The sequence below is a fragment of the Camelus ferus genome, chromosome 8 (genome assembly GCF_009834535.1).
Source record: "Camelus ferus isolate YT-003-E chromosome 8, BCGSAC_Cfer_1.0, whole genome shotgun sequence".
Lineage (NCBI taxonomy): Eukaryota > Metazoa > Chordata > Mammalia > Artiodactyla > Camelidae > Camelus > Camelus ferus.
In genome coordinates this window covers 44,614,492-44,635,163 of record NC_045703.1, presented here as the reverse complement: position 1 = coordinate 44,635,163, position 20,672 = coordinate 44,614,492, and the positions used below count along the sequence as shown (strand labels likewise).

General features: G+C 34.7%; 1 protein-coding gene across 2 annotated transcripts in view; it reads right to left on the bottom strand.

The window, feature by feature from the left end:
• LAMA2 (laminin subunit alpha 2) overlaps positions 1-20,672 on the bottom strand; it is a 516,055-nt gene that overhangs the window by 208,855 nt on the left and 286,528 nt on the right. For both annotated transcript variants that reach the window (XM_032484891.1, XM_032484892.1), the window contains exons 16-18: positions 17,676-17,789; positions 13,571-13,698; positions 3,493-3,579 (exon numbers count right to left, since the gene is read on the bottom strand). In XM_032484891.1, coding sequence (XP_032340782.1) covers positions 3,493-3,579; positions 13,571-13,698; positions 17,676-17,789 — 329 coding nt within the window. The remainder of the gene's footprint in view (positions 1-3,492; positions 3,580-13,570; positions 13,699-17,675; positions 17,790-20,672) is intronic.

Below are 20,672 nucleotides of genomic sequence, written 5' to 3'. Positions count from 1 at the left end.
CACTTTAAAAAAAAAACTTTTAAAAATTGAAGTATATTTGATTTACAATGTTGCATTAGTTTCTGGTGTATGGCGTAGTGATTCAGTTACCGCTCACTTTTTTACTCCATGTCCTTTTTAATTTCTCTTGAAGCCCCAACACTCATCTCTTTTTGACCTCAAAATACTGTCTATTTTTCTACTTTTTCTTCTCTTACTCCTCTTCTCTAGACAGTAAAAGCCTAGAATTTTAGCCAAGTGTCAAGATGAATATCCCATCCCCTCACCCCTGGCCCTCTTCTTTTACTTTTGTTTAAACCATTCCCCAGTAAGATGAAAGCAGTCATATTTCAAAGTATGAGTGCTTTGGCCCTAAGCAAAAGTTTCTGGAAACTGTAACTAGTGTCCTACTTGTGACAGACTATCGATCCCTATTTTGTCATATCTTGTTTTGCCACCCTCTTGTTCACGATGTTTCTCCCTTCCCTCAATTTAAGCAGCAAGGCCATCTGTGCTGCGTGGCTGAGGGAAGGGATCCAACAGGGACAGGAGCAGAAACATAGGAACCTTCTGGACTTTGGCCTCCATCTATGTGAATGTGGCACCTCCTCCTGCAGTTCATCCCCGAACAGGAAATGGATGGAGTTAGAAAGGCAGATGGAGGAGAAATGATAAGAGTAGAGATGTCAGTGGATCCCAGTGTGGAAGGAAGCCAGCAGAACGAGCCCTGTGCCCCCACAGGTGGTAGGAAAGTACTGCAGAGAGTTATTAGACCTGAGGGGAAAGGTAATCAGGGGCACTGGAAAAAGGAAGAGGTCAGCAGAAACAGGTTTGGATGAAGTATTCAGGACTGGTTGGCCCCACCATATGTCCATTGCCCTAAACACAGACACAGTCTCTCTCTCTCTCTCACACACACACACACGCACACACACACACACACACACACACTCACTCGAGTGTTCAAGCCTCTTGGTACTAAGTAAGCTTGCTTGAACTTTGGTTCTAACCAAAGTTAGAGGTGGGAAGTGGGGGTGGGAGAGAAGAGAAAAAAATTTAAAACAAATTTTTAAAATTGGGATATAACTGACATACAACATTGGATAAGTTTAAAGTGTACTTGACTGAGATTATGTGTCCAAGCTCTCACAGCTCCTACATATAAATTTGATCTCAAAATAGAAATTAAATTGAGATTAAAAATATAAATTTATAATTCCCATCTACCTGAGCTCCATAGTCTGAGATGCATTCTTGCTATATGATAAAAGTAGGGATTTATGGTCACATAAGATTAGAAAACGCTGAGGTAAACAAACTGAAGTGATTTTCTTCATTCCAGAAATGGTCAGAAATTTTAACATGCTAATAGATGCTTCCCAAACTTATGTGATCACAGAACTCTATTCCAAGATAATTTACAGCTCGAGAAACATGGCTTTAGTTTTCCAATGCTGATTTTGTGTCGATGATGTGCATAAACTAATTACACCAATCATTCACAGAATAGTTCTGATTACAAGATTTTCAATGCAACTGGTATCTTCTTCTTACCCTGACCCTTATTCTCCCTCCCTTCCATTTCAGCCTGCCCATCTTAAAAAATGTTTCTCTTAATATTCTGGATCCATCTAATAGACTTTTTGGCTCATATAAATACAGAGAAATGATAAACCCTAAATATTCCGGGAAAACCCTAGTCCAAATTTTGGCTAGCAAAATAAGACCACATAATATCACATCTTCTACACAATAATAGATTTAGATTATTACTGTTATTTCTACTATAGCTTCAGAGTTCTGTTTTTATTTTTGAAGTACAGTTGATTTACAATGTGGTGCTAATTTTGAGGGAAACCCTCGAATCAGACGACATAGGCCCTTTGATGAGCTGCATGTGCACGTTTCCACCTTTTAAAAAATCAGATCAATGAAGATTTTAGACAGGAAATCATCCTGCCTGTCAGGTATTTCTTTCCTTGGTGATTTTTATTATTCATATTAGAATGTGTTTCAGAATACACTGAATTATTCTCACCCACATTAAAAATGTGAGCTGCTTGAGGGCAAGGACGGTAGAATGCATCTGTTTTATAGCCTTTGTCTAGCCCCGTGCCTAACACATGGTAGTTGGAAAACAAATGTCTGTTAAATAAAATGTAGGATTGTAAATTTCAAATGGTTCAGAAACCATTGTTTAATGTGTATAGAAAAATACGTATCATGAAGCAAAGCAATATAAATACATCAGAGGCTAAGCTCACCTAGAAAAGTGGATATAATGGCCTTGTATGACAAAGCAGCTGTCATTTTCCAGTTGCTAAAAAAAAAAAAAAAAAAAAAAAAAGGTTGCCTGTAGTGAGCCAGGGGGATTAGGCATTTGATGTAAATATGTCTTGGCAATGAGATGTCCTGCTATTATGGAATGCAATATACACGTGCCCTCCTTTTTTATTTTTTCTTAACACAATCAAAGACTTCCAGTTTCCTGATTGCAAATAAATCCTTACTTCAGTTCTGTTCCTCCATCATTAACTTACAGATGCTGCCATACTCACAAGTAGTACTCGTTGCTGCTAGGAGCTGTCATTGGCACATTGTCCACAGCCAGCTAGCTGCTGGCTAAATTCTCTCTGGGTGATTGGCTCTTGCTTCATTAACTTTATGCAGCCTGGTTGAAATAGGGATGATGGCTGCCAAGAGGATGGGAAAATATAGGCAGAAAAAGCCCTCTGTGGCGTCAGCCTTGGTGATCCTGGGAAAAAGCAGGTCACTTCCTCTGCCAGCTCCCCCCACCCCCAGTGATGGCAGCAAAGGGCAATGTTTTCAGTGCTAAACCCAGAGAGATGCTGTGGTGTTTGTCAGCGATATCTTTGACCATTTTCAGTGAGACCAAAATACAGAAGAATCTTTTCCTCCAAAAGATTTCAGAAGAAAAAATAATCACACAAATTACATAAAATAATATCCACGGTTCCACTGCAAAGTAACTTAGTAAAATAAACAGAAATTAAAATACTGGCTTAGAAGTAATTAGAAGAGGATATAAATCATGATAATAAATTACCTTTTGTTTTGATTTTCAAATATATGTAAGGTAAATTATGGACCTCTTGCTGAACTATGAACTACACATTTAAGCCACATTTTAAGGACAAAAAGCTAATTATGAAAAATAAATGGTGCCAATGTAGACAGTAAGATAAATCTTAAAGTGCACGACTTTCCACTTGAGCAATACTTTCTAGAAAGACTGCAGGTTAATGCCTAACCTTTAAGATTAAAACATTAATCAAACATTCTCTGAGCGAATGGAGATTTATAGAGTAATTTCCAGAGAATAAATAAACTATAAAAATATAATGCATTTGCTTGACAAGTGTGGTGAGAAACTTTATTTCACCTCACTGAGTGTAGCGGCTTTTCTGGGTTACTGCAAAGGATGATAACGCCTGTGGTTTGATAACTCCCAAGGTGGAAATCACGTTGAAAGACAGTGTAGTATGTGCTTACCTCTCACAGCGTGGTCCTCTGTACCCGACAGGACATTCATCACAGATCAATCCAAGTCTTCGGTCCAAGTGGCACGTAGGGCTAAAGCTATGTTGATGTCATTGGGGGATGACAGGGACAAGGAAGAAGCACAGGTACAAAGCCATTAGCAGCACATTTTTATTTCTCTTCTTCCAACACTGCTGTGACTGAAGGGTATGAGCTAGTCATTCTCGTCTCACAGACGGAGATTAGGGTCTGGCCAATGGAGAATGAAACGGCAGTGCTACTTCTGCAGATGTGAACACAGCCCAGTGGAGAGCAGTATCCCTGTGACATGTTATTAACTGACTTTTGACAGTTCTGGGTCCGTGATCATCGGTTACAAGTGGGACTGTACAACTGCTTATTAGGGATTCCCCAGGCCGAGCAGAATACAGCCTTGTGCACTTTCTCTCTAGCCAAATCCTTCCGAATTTGAAGCAGCCCGAAGAAATCTGTTAGAGATTTTGGAAAACTCAGTATGTGGTAGTGGAAGTGGTGGTGGTGATGGGGTGTCTCTGTCCAGTACCCCTGTCACTGGTGTGTGTGTGTGTGTGTGTGTGTATGTGTGTGTACAGGCTGCTGCCCGTGGGGACCTCATGGGTACGCTGTCTACACAAATGGAATCTCAGAAAAGCTCTCAGATGAGATTCCTTCATGCATACTCTGCCTAAATTTATAATAAAACCAAACATCTTGTCATTTCATATCTTCTGGCATATTCCAAAGTTTACCTCTCTCTTTGCACATATTTCCAGTTTGGGTCTGAAATAACAGAGTTGAACATCAAGTCAGGAACCAGCAGGTCAATTATGTGCTAGTTTCAGCCTCCATCAACATGTTTGACTTGGACCATACTTCTTTGCCTTGTGAGAGACACCCCTCATGCATGAATATTTACCCCAAGAGTAACACAATGGCTCTCTGAAGAGCCAGCAACTGTTTTGAATTCTGTAAGTTCTGCAGCTCTGCCATTTTAAAAGGAAATGCCCCCAATTAATCTTTCTCCCATTATGTTTTCCCTAAATTTATTTTCTATTACATATGACAGGACAATTCAGTAGAGGCTTGCTTGATGGCTAAATGAATTAAAGAGAGAACAGCAAATTAAACACTGCAAGGCCTGAGATCATTCTGCTCCTGGCACTTGCGTGACTTTGGAATACTTTCTTAACATTTGTGCAGATCAGATCATGAGTACTGCTTTAGAATAATATCCCTCCAGCTTAACTCACAGTAGTCCTATAAAGATTTAATAATTCTTTTATTTATTTATTTTTAATTGAAATATAATTGATTTACAATAGTGTTTTAGTTGCAGGTGTATAGCAAACTGATTCTGTTATATACAGGTATTTCAGATTACTTTCCATTATAGGTTAATACAAGATAATGAATAGAGTTCCCTGTGTTTATACAGTAAATCCTTGTTGCTTATCTATTTAATGTTTGATAGTTTGTATCTGTTAATCCCATATTCCTAAGTTATGCTTCCTTTCTCCTTTTCTCCTTTGGTAACCATACATTTGTTTTCTATATCTGTGAGTCTGTTTCTCCTCTGTATATAGATTCATTTGTATTATTTCTTAGATTGTACATATAAGTGATATCATATATTATCTGTCTTCCTTGGTCTGATTTACCTCACTTGGTATGATACTCTCTAGGTTCATCCATGTTGCTGCAAACTGCAATATTTCATTTCTAATGGATGAGTAATATTCCATTATATATACATAATGTGTGTTATACATTATGTATACATTGCATATATATATATTATGTATTACATAATATATAATATACTGCATCTTCTTAAAACAATGTCTGTTGATGGGCACTTGGATTGTTTCTGTATCTTGGTTATTGTAAATAGTGCTGCTGTGAACACTGGGGTGCATTTATCTCTTCGAATAAGAGTTTTAATCTTTTCTGGATATATGCCCAGGAGTGGGATTGCTGGATCATATGGTAGCTCTGTGTTTAGTTATTTAAGGAACCTCCATACTGTTTTCCATAGTAGTTACCAATTTACATTCCCACCAACAGTGTAGAACAGTTCCCTTTTCTCCACACCCTCTCCAGCATTTGTAATTTGTAGACTTTTTAATGATAGCCATTCTGACTACTATGAGGCAATATCACACTGTGGTTTTGATTTGAATTTCTCTAATAATTAGCAGTGCTGAGAATCTTTTCATGTGCCTGTTGGCCATTTGTGTCATCTTTGGAGAAATATCTATATAGGTCTTCTGCTCATTTTTTGATTGGGTTGTTTGTTTTTTATGATTTAATAATTCTTAGGTTTTTTTTTTGTTTTAGTAGCAAGCTATTAAAACTACATAGTTCATAATTTAAAAAAATTTCAATGCAGTGGAAAGTTTAAGTGAATCTGTTGAGGTTAAGTGGGGAGAGCCTGGTCTGAGGTATCTTGAGTTTACATATCTTATTTAGATAAAAGATTTCATGTAAGGGGTTCTAGTAACTGCCACGAGCAGCAAAACCAAGTCACACCCAGCCTGTGGTCTGTGGGAGGAGAACCACCTTTCAGAAAGCAACCTGTGGCTAGCCACCCGTGACCCAAAGGGAAGTCCCCATGGGCAATTTTCTTGGCAGGAGTATGATTGCGCTGAAGAGAAGAGGCACATACAAAAATGAAAAGGAACAGAATTTTTTTTCACCCCCATCATGTGATTTGCTATTGTTTTTAGACATAAAAGGAAGGAGTGGATTTTGACAAATCTCTAGGATGCACCTATGTCTTCTTTTAAAATTGGCATTCTTTTAACTACCTAATCGGCTATGGAGAAAGTGACTTAACTAGAAGCCCTACGTTTTCCACTCATTTGGGACTAAATGATTGATAGAAAACCCTACCAATTTTTTTTAAAATCCTAAATTAGTTTACCATAAGTCACGTCCAAAGAGCTTGACAAGGCTTTCTACACTTTAAAACTATTTATAAAATAGATTTCAAACTCTTAAATATACAGAAGTAAAGTAAAATGTACTCACTGACAAAAATCAATGTCATTTCAGAAAAAAATTAAGCAATAACAATATATCAGATTTGACTAACTCTTTGCATTTTTAGAGTGCTTTTTACAAATAATTCTATCATATTTTCACAAAGTCCTGTGAACTGTTCGGGGCAGACATAATTTTTCTTGTTCAAAACAATATGCTAATTTCCAGGAGAATTTAGCATAGGATCCAAAACTTTTGATTTCTAACTTGACGCTCTCTTTCTCCAATAACCAAATACTGGCATTCAACTTATTGGTAAGAATTAAGTGAGTCTAAACTTATAATAATATAGCTACTTGACATGATAAATCTAAACAAAACCTTCTCATAAAATATATCTGTACGTGTGCTTCAATATTCTATAAAGAATATAACTGAGAAGGGTTCCCTTCCTTACTGCTGTAACTGTGGTTATAGCTATGGGGAAGACAGCATTCAGCCGCAAAAAAAAAAAAAAATTAAAATGAGAAATAAACATATACAATAAAAAATGTCTCTAGAATTTGAATGGGCAAATGCAGCAATTTAACGTTGATTTTGGCAAATATATGACGCTAACTGTGCTGTGACAGAAAGAAGAAACTGTAAGATCATTGTTGACTTCAAGTGATTCCAAGATTATGTCATCCAACTCTAGTTGGCCAGCTCTACACTGGCAGAGGGAGGGTTCAGCTTCCTGGATTATCCACTCCATGCCACAGAAGACACACAAGATCTAAGAACAGCAGTCATTTTCCGCAAACAGAGGAGGAAGGAAAGCTGTTGCTGGAATAAACAGTAAGGATCTGCATGTGGAAATAGTCCTTCTTAATGGCTGAGCATAGATTCTTATATTTATAATGATCCATTTATAAGTAAGTATATATTTGTATATATATATGAATATGTATGTGAACATATGTATATGTATTTATCTTTGTGAATATATAAATGCAGATACAATTCGGTTTGTTCCAGAAAGTATTTAATCCCATCTATCAAAATATGTATATTTAGATAAAAGATGCAATAAGATTAAAGAGAAAAAAGCTAAAGATAAAATCAAAATGCATATTTAAGAAAATGCATATATACATATGTGTATTTATGTGTATGTGTATATATTGTTAAGTATGTTCATTTGATAGTGGCAGGTCAACAGGGAACTGAATTTCCTCTTGGTTTCTGTGATGTGATATGAAATAATCAATTCTTTCATCATTGGCATAAAATTTCCATTATTACGGGTTAGACAATCAGGACATGTTCTATGTTTGCATATACAACACAGGAGCAGTGTTAAATCCTTTTAGTTAAATTGTTACCTGGAACACATGGGTAGGGAAGAGAGACCAAAAGGGATAAGATGCTGCAAAGCATCAGTGAGTGAGGAAGTTAGGGGCAGGGTCATGAGAATGTCCAAGCGTAACTGCTGAGGGAACGGAGGGCTGATAGAAAGAGGAGGAAGACAGATAATATATGATATCACTTATATGTACAATCTAAGAAATAATACAAGTGAATCTATATACAGAGGAGAAACAGACTCATAGATACAGAAAACAAATGTATGGTTACCAAAGGAGAAAAGGAGAAAGGAAGCATAACTTAGGAATATGGGATTAACAGATACAAACTATCAAACATTAAATAGATAAGCAACAAGAATTTACTGTATAACACAGGGAACTCTATTCATTATCTTGTATTAACCTATAATGGAAAATAATCTTAAAAATATATATATATATAACAGAATCAGTTTGCTATACACCTGCAACTAAAACACTATTGTAAATCAATTATATTTCAATTAAAAATAAATAAATAAAAGAATTATTAAATCTTTATAGGACTACTGTGAGTTAAGCTGGAGGAAAATGAAGGGGAAACTCATCTGACTTCATCACTGTGGTTTGAACCACATAAATTTTTGAAATTTCTCCATAAGTCTTTTCATCTTTCAGTTCAATGATCTCCGTTCTACTTATTTTCAGTAGAACCATTAAACAAACACATATTTCTTTCATTGCAAAATAATATGAAATCTGACTTAATGTCCATAAATGAATCTTGTAAATTAGAATTGGGTTATTTTCTGTCTCTAAACCTGAGTTTCTCATTCTGTAAAATGGGATCATATAATCTACTGAGTAAAGCCTTTCATGCTGATAAAGTATGAAGGCAAATACTTGGGAAAGTGCCACAATAAATTATAGATACAATTTAATAACAATTAAAAATGTTTGCCAATATATGTTGATTTGTTTAATGTTTAGGGTATTTAGTTACTCATTTAGTAATTAAAGTAGCATAGGGTATTTAGTTACTAATTTAGTAATTCAAAGTGGCAGTTTTTTCATCTTGCTCTAGTCTCTTACACTTGAGTAAGCAAAGCTTTGCCAAACCCTAGAGCAATTTTTTACAATGGACATTCACGGTTTGTCTAACATTAAGTTCTATTTTTTTTCTTCTCTTCAATGTCTCTGCAATTGTTTCTATTTCTATAGCCCCACTGGAAGAAACACAGAAAAGTGAATCAGAATATGTGGGTTTTAATATTGGTTCTGCCACAAGCAAGCTGATTGATCACCATCAAGTCTTCGAATTTCTCTGGAGTTTAGTTTCCTTTCTGGTATACAGGACTAGTAAAATGCATGATAATCACCTATGTGGACACAAAATAATATGTAGTAAAGTGCCCTGAAATATCTAACACACTCTAAAATTTTTAAAGAATGTTTCCTTAAATTTACTATTTAATATTCTTTTGAAGAAACTTCATTATAAATATTATTTTGTCTTAGAATATTTATATTTCTCTGTTACAAGTACTAATTTAACAACAATAATTCAGTGTGGCCCCTTGAGTGAGCCTCAGAGTCAGCTCTAGAAGTGGCCCATTCTTTCAAAAGTTTAAATTTTAGCATTTATGATGCACAGAAAGAAGTAGTATTCACAATGATGTTAACAGATAGAACTTAAGGGCCTACCCTCCGTCCAGTCTCGTGCCAAGAATATCTCTAATTTTATTATATAACTGATGAAAGTCTATAATGATTTCAATAACATTATTTATTCAAACACATCGTAAGTGTTCAAGGCCAGACAATCATGTGTCTCTTTCACATTATATTTACTCTATAAGCTATATGATGCCAGAAATTAATGAATATAAAACATTTGAAACATTTACATTTTTATTTGCTTCTCTAGAAATAAATTTCACTACCTAGTTACAATCTATAGCTAGAATATATACATCACCAAGATGAGAAGGCTAAGCAGTGGACACTGTATATAGTTGATGCAGTTGATATATACGTATAATTTAAATATTATGTGCTTGTCTGTATTCATACATCATAGTAATTATACCAATCTATCTCTATCTCCCTACACATTTGATTTATTTTGCAATATTATCTAAGAAATTTGGAGCCAAAATGCTTGTGATTTATAAGATTTATGACCAGGGATTAAATAGATAAATCACAAGGCAAAACTATCACTAAGCCTAACACTTCTAGATGAAGGTTGCAGCAACCTTTAGCTGAATTATTTTTTTTTTCCTGAATAACCTGTGAACATTCAAATTCCATCTTCTGGATAATATGTGACTATTCAATTTATTCCTCAGAGTTTCTAACTCAGATTATAAGAGTAATGACCTTTAAAGAACTTTTTTAAAAGGAGAGTTTCTCTAAGTCATTAAGCGCCCCGTTATTTAGTGAATAAAAAATCAGGTTATTAGATTAAAATGAATTTTCCTCATCACAACTGTGTAGCTAAACTATGTTAATTTTCAAAGTTGTTTTAAATTTAAAAGACCTAATACCTCTGAACACAAACTTCTAGAACTTTTAAACAAAGTGGATTATCAGTGTTCCTTCTTTCTACTTATAAAAATGCCACTTTTTATTTGAAGTAGGGTTGATTTACAATATTGTGTTAGTTTCAGGTGCATAGCATAGTGATTCAGTTTTTTTGCAGATTATATTCCATTATAGGTTTTTACAAGATATCGGGTATAAACCTCTGTAAAAATGCCACATTTAAAGTTGGAATTTAAAATAAGCCATTACACTCTATTACCAATTTTACTTCTAAGAAAAAAATTATTACTTAATAATTTAATAATTATTTAATGTAAGTGAAAGCACCTTGTAAATTAAAGGATCTTTAAATATTTGGTGTACCTGATATTGTTATTATTGAGTTGTCTTTATTTTAAAGAATCAAGATCTGCATAATATACCACATTAGAAGACACGTACTTAAGAGAATACTATCACTGGACACTGAGACTTCAATCCCTTTGGGACTGATGGATGGTGCTTTAACACTTGCTGACTTTCTCTCTTCTTTCAGGAACACAATTAGAATCCATTTTAAAGGAGAAGCACAGTAAACAGAGAAGGATGGGTCACAAATGTCTGTAATTACCCAAGCAAAGTTGTCTCTCTGATAGCTCTTCTGCATTTATGGTAATGGTCCAATTTGAGGATAAATTTATAAAGCCTACATACTCCCTCAGCTACACAGTCCTGTAAATGTATTAGGCTAGGCTTCATGTGGTGCTATGAATGGCCAGCTCTGCTGGATTGACAGCTGTGCTAATGCCGTTGACATTTTGGCTGAGAAGGAGTGCAATGCAGATGAGAGGCCAGATGCCACCCCTCTGTTTTCCTCAGTGAAGGTTTTGTGTAAATTGGATGGTTCTGGAGAATTCCATTCCGCCATGAGTCAGTTCTCCATTGCTTGCTCTAACCCTTCACAAGTATACCAGAGAGCTAGGTTTGTGTCATGTTATTACCAACATATTCATTATTTTCCAGATTTCTGTTTCGCCTTCTTCCTCTTCTCTGACATATCTGGTTGCTAAAGGAGCTTCAGTTTTGTAACCACCCAGGCTCATGCCTTAAATTCTGAGAATGTTTTGATCACGATTTTTTAAGTTATTTTTTAACACCTTTATTGTGGTATGGTTCCTGTACAGTAAATGACACATATTTCAAATGTATAATTTGATGAATTTTGATAGCTACACTGATGAAACCACTACCACAATCAAGATAGCTAACATTTCCATCACTCCCCAAGAGGTGCAACTTCTGATCACTATTGTACTTTATCCCATTTCCCACTTAAGTCTCTTAATGTTATCACTTAAAACGCAGTGTGCTTTTTAAAGAAGCCCTCAGATTGTAGAGAAATGGAAAGCACATGGACTTTAAACTTAAAATTCCGAATCTGATACTTCAGTATTTTATGACTCTGAGCAAATTACTTAATAATAATGGTGAGCCCTCATTTTGGGCTCACCATGTTCACTCATTGTTTCAAGTGCTTTGCGTATTTTAGTTTCTGTAATTCTCACAACAACCCTATGAGAGAGCCCTATTATCCCAACTAATGAGAAGAGAATTAAGGCACAGAGAGTTTAAGTAACTTTCCCAGAATTTCACAGCTAGAAAGTATGAAACACAACATTGTAAATCAAGGCATTGTAGCTCCAGATTTGGCACTATAATGCCCTGTCCCACTCAGAAACTCTTTTCTTAATCTATAAAATGAGAGGAATAATATCCTCTCACTCATTGTTTTTGAAGATAAAATAATACTAAATACAGCGTTTGACCCTATGCCTAGAATGTAGTAGTCTATTTCTATTAAATATTAGTTCTTTCTCTTCTTTTCCAATGACTAAGGTGGAAAATGCTGATGGAGGAAGGTGGTTGGGGAAGAGGACCACGATTTCATGTGGGCTAAAGCCTAGCTCTAATGAGGACTTTTAAACTTAATGACAGAATAATTCTCAGAGCCTTTGGTTTGTAGTATTCTTGGACTCTAGTAACAAAATCCATTTTTGTTAGGAATATCTTGAGTAAGACATCAGAGTATATAACTTGATAACACCTTCACATTAAAAGACTGTCACTGATAAATTCCATTAAAAATCACAAAAATTATTGCTCTGCAAGCATTATTACAGTATTTAGAAAAAGCTGGAAAGAACATAATATAATATGAATTTTACTAAGCACTAAGCTTACCCTTAAGAATATTCCAAAAAAGTCTTTGATTTAAAATTATAGTTATTTACAATTTTTACTAGTAACAAAGTATTGATTATTGTTCAACATAATATGCCTCATTAAAATAAAGATGTTTTTTATTTCAGGGTCTTGCTTATGTATTTGTGTAAGGAATGGCTGCCCTGAGGGAAAAGCGAATTAGAGCAGCTAGAATACAGTGTTCTCTTAAAATGTAAAGGGAAGGGCAGACAAAATATATACTTTTAAAAGCCTGCTACAAAAGGTTGTTTTAGGTGAACAATTAGAAAATTTAAAAAACAAAGAAAGAAATCTGAATGAATAGAAAAATTGTGTGAAGTTTGCATTAAACTTTTTCAAGCTGTAGTTTATGCAAAATAAGATGCTAATTACACCCATATTTCAATATTTATAGAATTTATAATATAAAACCACTATAACTGTTTCAATATGACAAACATATATATACACAACATATATGATACTATGATTAACCATATGATAACTGAGGGATAGAATTGGTATTTAAAGGTCAACTAGATCAACCTCTTATTTTACTTTTTTGAGAGGTTTATGACTTGCCCCAGAGTCACAAATACATAGAATGTGACCGGGACCCAAATGAGTAGCATTTATATTAGCAGTGTTTTTATTATTTATGTGTGCGTATGTGTGTTTGTGTGTGTGTGCATGTGGATACGCGTCTATGTTTATATAATATATGTCTGTTCTTTGGAGTTGCTTTAGAAATTCTATTTGAGTTCTGTCTTAGATATTAAATCTCCCAAACTAGAGCTGAAATATAAAAAATTCTGTAGAGTAAACAGCTATAACTTTAAATATTTTATATTTAGAAAAACTCGTATTATCTTCCCGAGAAATTCATGCACATATTTATTATTTATTTATGTGTGACAAGAGAAAGGGTAAATTCTATATCAAAAATGCACTTGCAGAACTGGATTCCCAACTCATGAGAGAAGTTTGTTACTCACTTATTGGATGGGATATTGAGTGGACAGGCACAGGGCTGACAGTCGTCAGAGGTTCCTTTAGTAGGATCACCATAGAAACCAGGAAGACATTTATTGCAGTAAGGTCCACCTGTGTGATCCTTACAGTTCTGAGGAAGAAATGCACATCAGAGTTTATTATTTTGATTTCAAGCATCAACACGTTACCAAAAATAGGTCTACAGAGTCATTAGTCTGTTCCCCGCCGGGAAGCATAATTTTCCACATTAAACGGTCAATTTTACAGCTGGGAAATAGCATTGAAAGTTAATTTAATATCTAGCTTATAAACTACATGCTAGTTTCAGCATATGCGTACTTACAAAAAGATGACTGAAATTCATTATAATTTTTTTCCTTATGCAAATCTTATGCAATCCTTTCCTCCTCTGGTTTTTAATTTTTTTCTTAAGGAAATATACATGACTGTGAGTGCGTGTATATATATATACAGTCCTAGAGTCTTAATAACATTTGTTTCATGGAAACTACCTGATTTTAGGTAAAAATCAATTGTTCAGATTAAAACTGCTGACTTAGAGAACTGTGGCTCACACAAATCTTCTGAGACTATGGCCCTCTTACCTCAGAAGTCTCTGATGATGTGGGCTAATGCATTACATCTGTGAGGGGCTTGCTTGATGCATAATTAAATAATGAGAATAGTGAAAAATTTAAAAATGTATACTAGTATATAATAAAACCACAAGGCACATAACAATTTCCTTCAGACATTGCTTTTTAAAATTGAAATGGCATTTTTCTACCAATTACATATTTTTGGAACCATGTCCTTTTTAAAAATTAAAAAATCAAAATAAAACAATTTATATCTCCATTTCTTCATATTAATTAAAGTATATTCATCAACTAACATTGTCTTTACAAAATTCATCAAGATTGGTAAAGGTGAACAATCAGGTAATCAACCAATGAAATTGTCTAGAAAGCTTCCAATAACACCATTTGATAAATTTTTATGATGTTTTGGTATCATGTAGGCATAACGTCTTCAAACGCCAATGATATAATGAAATGTATCTACTGTCTATTAAATATAATACAATATAGATTCATTGTGACTGAAATACATTTCTAATTTTACAAGCATATAAAATTCTATTTTTTTTCTCATTTTGAAAGAGTCTATCACAGTTTGGGGTTCAAAATCTTTAACTTTATCATTAATAACCAAACATGTGGAGGAAATAGCTAACAGCTAAATATAAATTTATTTTAAGCATAAAATAAAATTTTATTAATCTGGATGAACAGTGGGATAATTAGCTTGAATTAATAAAAGTTCTGAATTATTATTTATTTCAGCATATTTTTTAAGAAGCTCAATTTTAACTACATTTAGTAAATGGATTTAATAACAAACACACATTAAGTAAACACTTTTGAACATAGCTTGTTAAATTCCTTGGGGAAAGGGACAGACTTTTTATTGAGTAGAAGATACTAAGTTAAAACCCAGTAATTTAAATCTGGACCACTTGCTTACATTCTGTAAAATGTAGGAACTAAAGATCATAATTTATGAAGTTTTCAAGTTCTGAAATCCCATGACAGTTTCATCAACTACAAATGAATAGGTAATTCTTTAGTATCTGCTGATACTTGAAAATAGATTTTTCTTCAAGGTATTTAGAATTCTCTCTCAAATTTATTTAGCAATTTTCTATCAAAGTAGCAAAGATGTTAAATTCACTACCAACACTTGTCTAAATAACAGTAATTGGGATGGGATGTGCAACACATTAGATCAGTTTGATGACTGGCTTTCCTCTTCCATTTCACCTTCATATTAGTTCGTTTTTTGCACTATTCTTTGCACATTATCATACTGACACAATCAAAATTATATCTTCAAAGACAGGGATTTTAAAAAATAAGATCATAAAACCAATTATGTTTTAGCCATGTTGAAAATAGTTTTCTAAAACTCAGCTGAAAATCTTGTACAACCCAGAGACCTCGCTTTTCTTTACTGATTTAAAAGAAAAATAACATGTAGAAGTTCCTTACATTTCCTACTGTCGTATTTCACTTAATGGAAATAATAAAATTAATCTTAAAACTCAAGTGTTTTTGCAACTGAAACTTAAAACAGTATTAGACAGCAATACAATGGAAACCCAAACTGAAAAAGATGAAAGGTTCACTCTGATGGGCTGGTTATTTTTACAGGTGTCCTGCTACAAAAGTGCTTTCAAATGTCTGTTCACATCACTCGTCACAAGAACAGTGACAAGGAGCAAGTATGCAATCTTCCCCTATGGCTTTGAATGTTTCCTAGGTCACTTCAAATGTACCCTGAGTTAAAATGATCTTCTTATGTAGGTCCACACTATGACAGAGGTCTGGATTTCAATCCAATATCAAAAAATAGTTCAGTTCATTTCTAATTAGATTTCAAAGCCAAACTGAAAAGAAGTTTATCTGTAAATTTCATAAATTTTCTGTTTAATTTAGGGAAAAACATAAATAATTAAAAAGAAGCTAAAATGCAGGTCAGCTGAACAGTATGAATGCCTTTGGTGTGCAACATTTAAATAGTTTCTGTAAGATTCATTGTGTTATTTGAAGTGGCCTCCTATCTCCTTGTCCATGAAATAAAGTCAATAAACTAGATTTCATTAGTAGAAAGCCTCAGATAAACACAGATCCTCTCTCTACTTCCTTTCCAAATTATGCTGAATGAAACTATTTTATTCTAAAACAACAGGCTTTCATTCTTAGAAATATCACATAACCAAATGAACCAATAGCATGATTTTAGACTTAATGAATTCGACATACAATGTTACTATCAGAAGCATAAGCCTGGTATTGTGATATATTTATTTTGGTCTTTTAGGGTTAAATAAAGCACATCTATATCTGTTCCGGGCTGAGTATTTCCTATTGCATGTTAGTGAAGTGTTTTAAAGGTAACTATATTTTTCCCAAGGTACATTTTAAAAGACTCATTGTATAATTAAAAAAAAAATCACTTAGTCTTTCTACTCATAACAACGCCATTTGAAAAATCTACTGATTCACAAGTTAAGACTATCGTGCTTTATACTGCAATGCAATTAAACAAAATCTTCTACAGAGAAAATAGAAAGAACATCAATAAACCTAAATGCCAAATCACACTGAAACAAAAGCCTTGAATTTTCATTTTGGATTTTTCCCAGAAGCTTTTAAGTAGAAGAAAAAGGTGGGGGGAAAGAATGAGCAAAGGAAAGAGAGAACATTAAGAAATACAGATAACAGAGCCTGCCTTAAATTCTACAGGGAAATGAGAGTATGATATCCTCCTAAATTGGCACCATTTCAAATTGTGTTTCTGCAAGACTAATGAAATGAGAAGTGTTGTTTCAAGCTTCATGCCATGTCAGGCAATATAAAACTAACATGCCCTTGAGTTAATCAGAATGGTCTATTCAGCGTAATTCTCCAATCCAAAGGCTTTCTAGCAGGATGGAAAGCGCTTTGCCCTTTGCAAAGCTTTTTTTTCTGGTTCAAGTAGAGACTTAATTGTAGGAGTAAGCAGCTCTGGTGAATATGTACCACATTTATTTATTAATTTTTAATCTACATATGATTATTTAGTTAAATGCTAAAATTTTAAAACCAAAAACATACAGTGTGCCCTCATTTTCAAAGTGAAAAAAACCTGAATTATGCCTATTACAGAGGTTATATTTTATACTTTTCGTATTATGAGGATACACATCATTTCCTGATACAGTAAGTACAGTCTTCTTAGGTAGATTTTTGGAAGGGATGGAAACCATATATACTCATGGTAGGTATGTATCCCAGTCATTAGTTATGTTTCATTATGATGTATCTGATCCTAATTCAATTCTCAGACTAATATGAATAAACGCTTTCTAATACTTGTTAGTCAGGGAGACCACATACGAAAGGACATTCTCAGCTTCCAACTCAGTTCAATGTAAAGCTATTCCTCATCAAATCACTTCTTGACTGAAGTGTTTTAGGTCCCAAAGGTAGTAATTGAATTGCAGGGCCTATTGAGCTGATTTCAGCCCTCTCAATCAGCATCCCCAAAGGAGAAAGCACTTACCAGGCATTCTCCCGTGACATCATCACAAGATTCAGCGTGACCAAAGCATTGACAGGGTTCACAGATGCCACCAAAAATGGTACCGTTAACGCGTCTGTGCCTAGGCCAACAAGACTGAAAGGAACATAAGGTTTCAAGTTAGTCTCAGGGATATTTAAAAAGTTTGTTTTTTTGTCCTTTTAGATAAAGGAAAATATTTAGGTAGCAAACCCAGCAAATGTGCTTGTCAAAGCACTGCCATTGTTGAAACATTGCTACAGAGCTATTCTTCCTAACACGCGGGTTTTGTACTGACCTTAGTATTATTGGCAGGTATGAGATTAGAGGAAGCATTAGCTTGATGTCTCTTCTGAAATAGTAAAATAAAGCAGAGATATAAAGAGTTGAAACGTGACAGTCTCAAAGTAAAAAGTACAGACAAGAAAATGGAAGGAAAAGTTACTGAAAAAAAGCAGTTGACATAAATGGATTCTTCAGAACCTTAGCCTAAGAGAGCACCTAATGTCGTCCCAAGGACTGTGGATCCTCTGGAACATACTCCCTTTCCCACATACAAACTGTCCTTAACTCTGTCACTTTCAGAAAATCTTTGCAATCATTTGGAAGAAAGGTAGCACCCTGCTCTCACATTTGATCACACACAAGGCTGTCTTCTACACATAAATAATTTATACCTCTCATTCTCAACTTCCTCCATTCTATTATGCTTTCTCAAGTTACATAAAGTAGTTTATGATTTATTTACCATACATTCTCTTGATATTTTATTTTATGGCATTATTCTACTAGGACTCTGCTTTTTAAGTCTGACACACTTTATCGTATAAAAATAAAATTAATATTAGAAAAAGGATATTTGGGTCTTAGAGTATGTATGTATCAGTGCTGGCCTTCAGTCCATCATCATGTTTAAGTCTCTCTTCTCTGGGGGTCCCCACAAACTGGATGAGATGCAAAATAAGGAGGGTGAGGGGGACAAACATCACTGCCCTTTAGGAGCTTCTAATCTCCCTCAAGTTAAAATTGCATTTTGTGGTTTATTTACTATATTTCTGGAGGGTTATCACAACAGAATATATCATGAAAAGGCCTTTTTTTTTTTTCAGTTGAAAATGGAAACAAGAGAGAAGCCACTGAAGTAATAAAGTATATAAAACTGTGTTGTGTATTGCTGGAAATGTTCCTTCTGCCTCAGGATATGAGGACTCTTAAATTTGAACATCTATAGCAAACACATAAAAAAAGAATGAGCTGATACTTCATATCTGAAAGGAAAACAAAAGCAACTTTCCTCTTAATTTGGGCAGTACAAAAAAAAGGTGTCAATTTCCTAACCCTTCCTAATAATTTATCCTCATTAAAAATTTTTGCCATTCTAGATTCATTACAGAAGAGCTTTTGTAATGTAATCTGTATTTCTAAAAACTGGTGAAGCTACATATCCAAAAGTGGGTAGAAATTAAAGGGGTTGATAACAGGGAAAGAACTGATTACTGCTTACAGGACAAATACTCATGGAATTGTCATTAGTAAGTGCTCTCTCTCTCTCCATATATATATATGTATGAAGTCCACAAGCCTAAGTATGTATCTCCATTTGGCATATTCCCCTCTGGAACAATGGGGGTGATGTGCAGAATTTCTCATCCTCTCAAAGGAATATCACTCCACTTGTAATCTGTGCTCCAGTATCTATTGTCTTCCCAGTATTCCCTCTCTGAGCTGCATCAGTAATAGCTTTCTTTTCTATTGGTTCATTACTATCAGCTCAAAAATACGATTGAGTATTGTATTAAAATTAAAAATTAGCTACCAGAAAAAAAGACAAAATTACTTCCTTAATATCACATAACTTCCATTTACCTATCTGTTTTTCCTTTCTGTAAGACTGCTCTAAAATGTCTGTTCTTCCTCATATCCCCTTCACGCTTCCTTCCATTCGAATCTGTCTTGTGCCACCACCACTTGATTAAAACTGTTCTTGTCCATGTCAGCAAATTCCATGTAGCCAAGCCCAATGGATAATTCTACAATTGACATTTTATCTGATCTCTCATCAAGATATGGTTTAGTTGACTCCTATCTCCCTCAAAAGCCCTCCCCTCAAAACTTCCATGATATGACAGTGTCCCAATTTCCACCCCATCTTTTTGCTGTCTCCTCTGCTTCGACCCACTTCTCACTGTCAGGAACCCCTAGGGGCTTAGTTACTTTCCTTTTTCTTCCTCCACACTTTCTCCTAGGTCATTTTATTCAGTCCCCTACTTGATGATTCCTTCCAAATACATATCTCTAGACTAGACAGATATTCTGAGTTCAAGACTGCATGTTCTCAAGTGAAAGTTGACAAACACGTCATAGGTTTTCCAAATCTAGTATTTCTAAAATGGACTGCTGATTCCATCTTCCTCACCATAGCTTTTCCTTTCCCAATTTTCTTCAGCTCAGTAAATGGCACCACATTCAATTGCTCAAGCTCATCATCTGACTCATTCTTAAAATCTTTATTTCTTTCAACTCTCCCATGGCATGTCCATCAGTAAGACCTATTGGTTCCACTACCAAAATATACTTAGAAGAAACACATGTCTTTCTACATCTTCTGCCATTATCCTAACAAACCATTGTCATCATTACATTCTACCACAGTAGTATATTAACCATTTTCCTTCCTACTATCCTTGCCACGGATAATACATTCTTCATACTGTAGTTATATAATGAGTTTTTTTTTTAATGTAACTCAGATCATGGCACCACTCAGTTTAAAGCTTTCTAATGATTTATCATTGCACTTAGAATAAAACCTCAAGTTCTTATCGTGCATGCAAAGTTTGAAAAGGCATAACTCCTCCAGTCACAGCTAGTGCCACTCTCCCCCTTGCCTACTGAGCTCCAGCCATACCTACCTTCTCTCAGGTCCTTGCAGACTCCAAACTCCCTTTCACTTCCTCCTCAGCTCCTTTTACCTAGCTGACGTGAAACTCAGTTTAGATG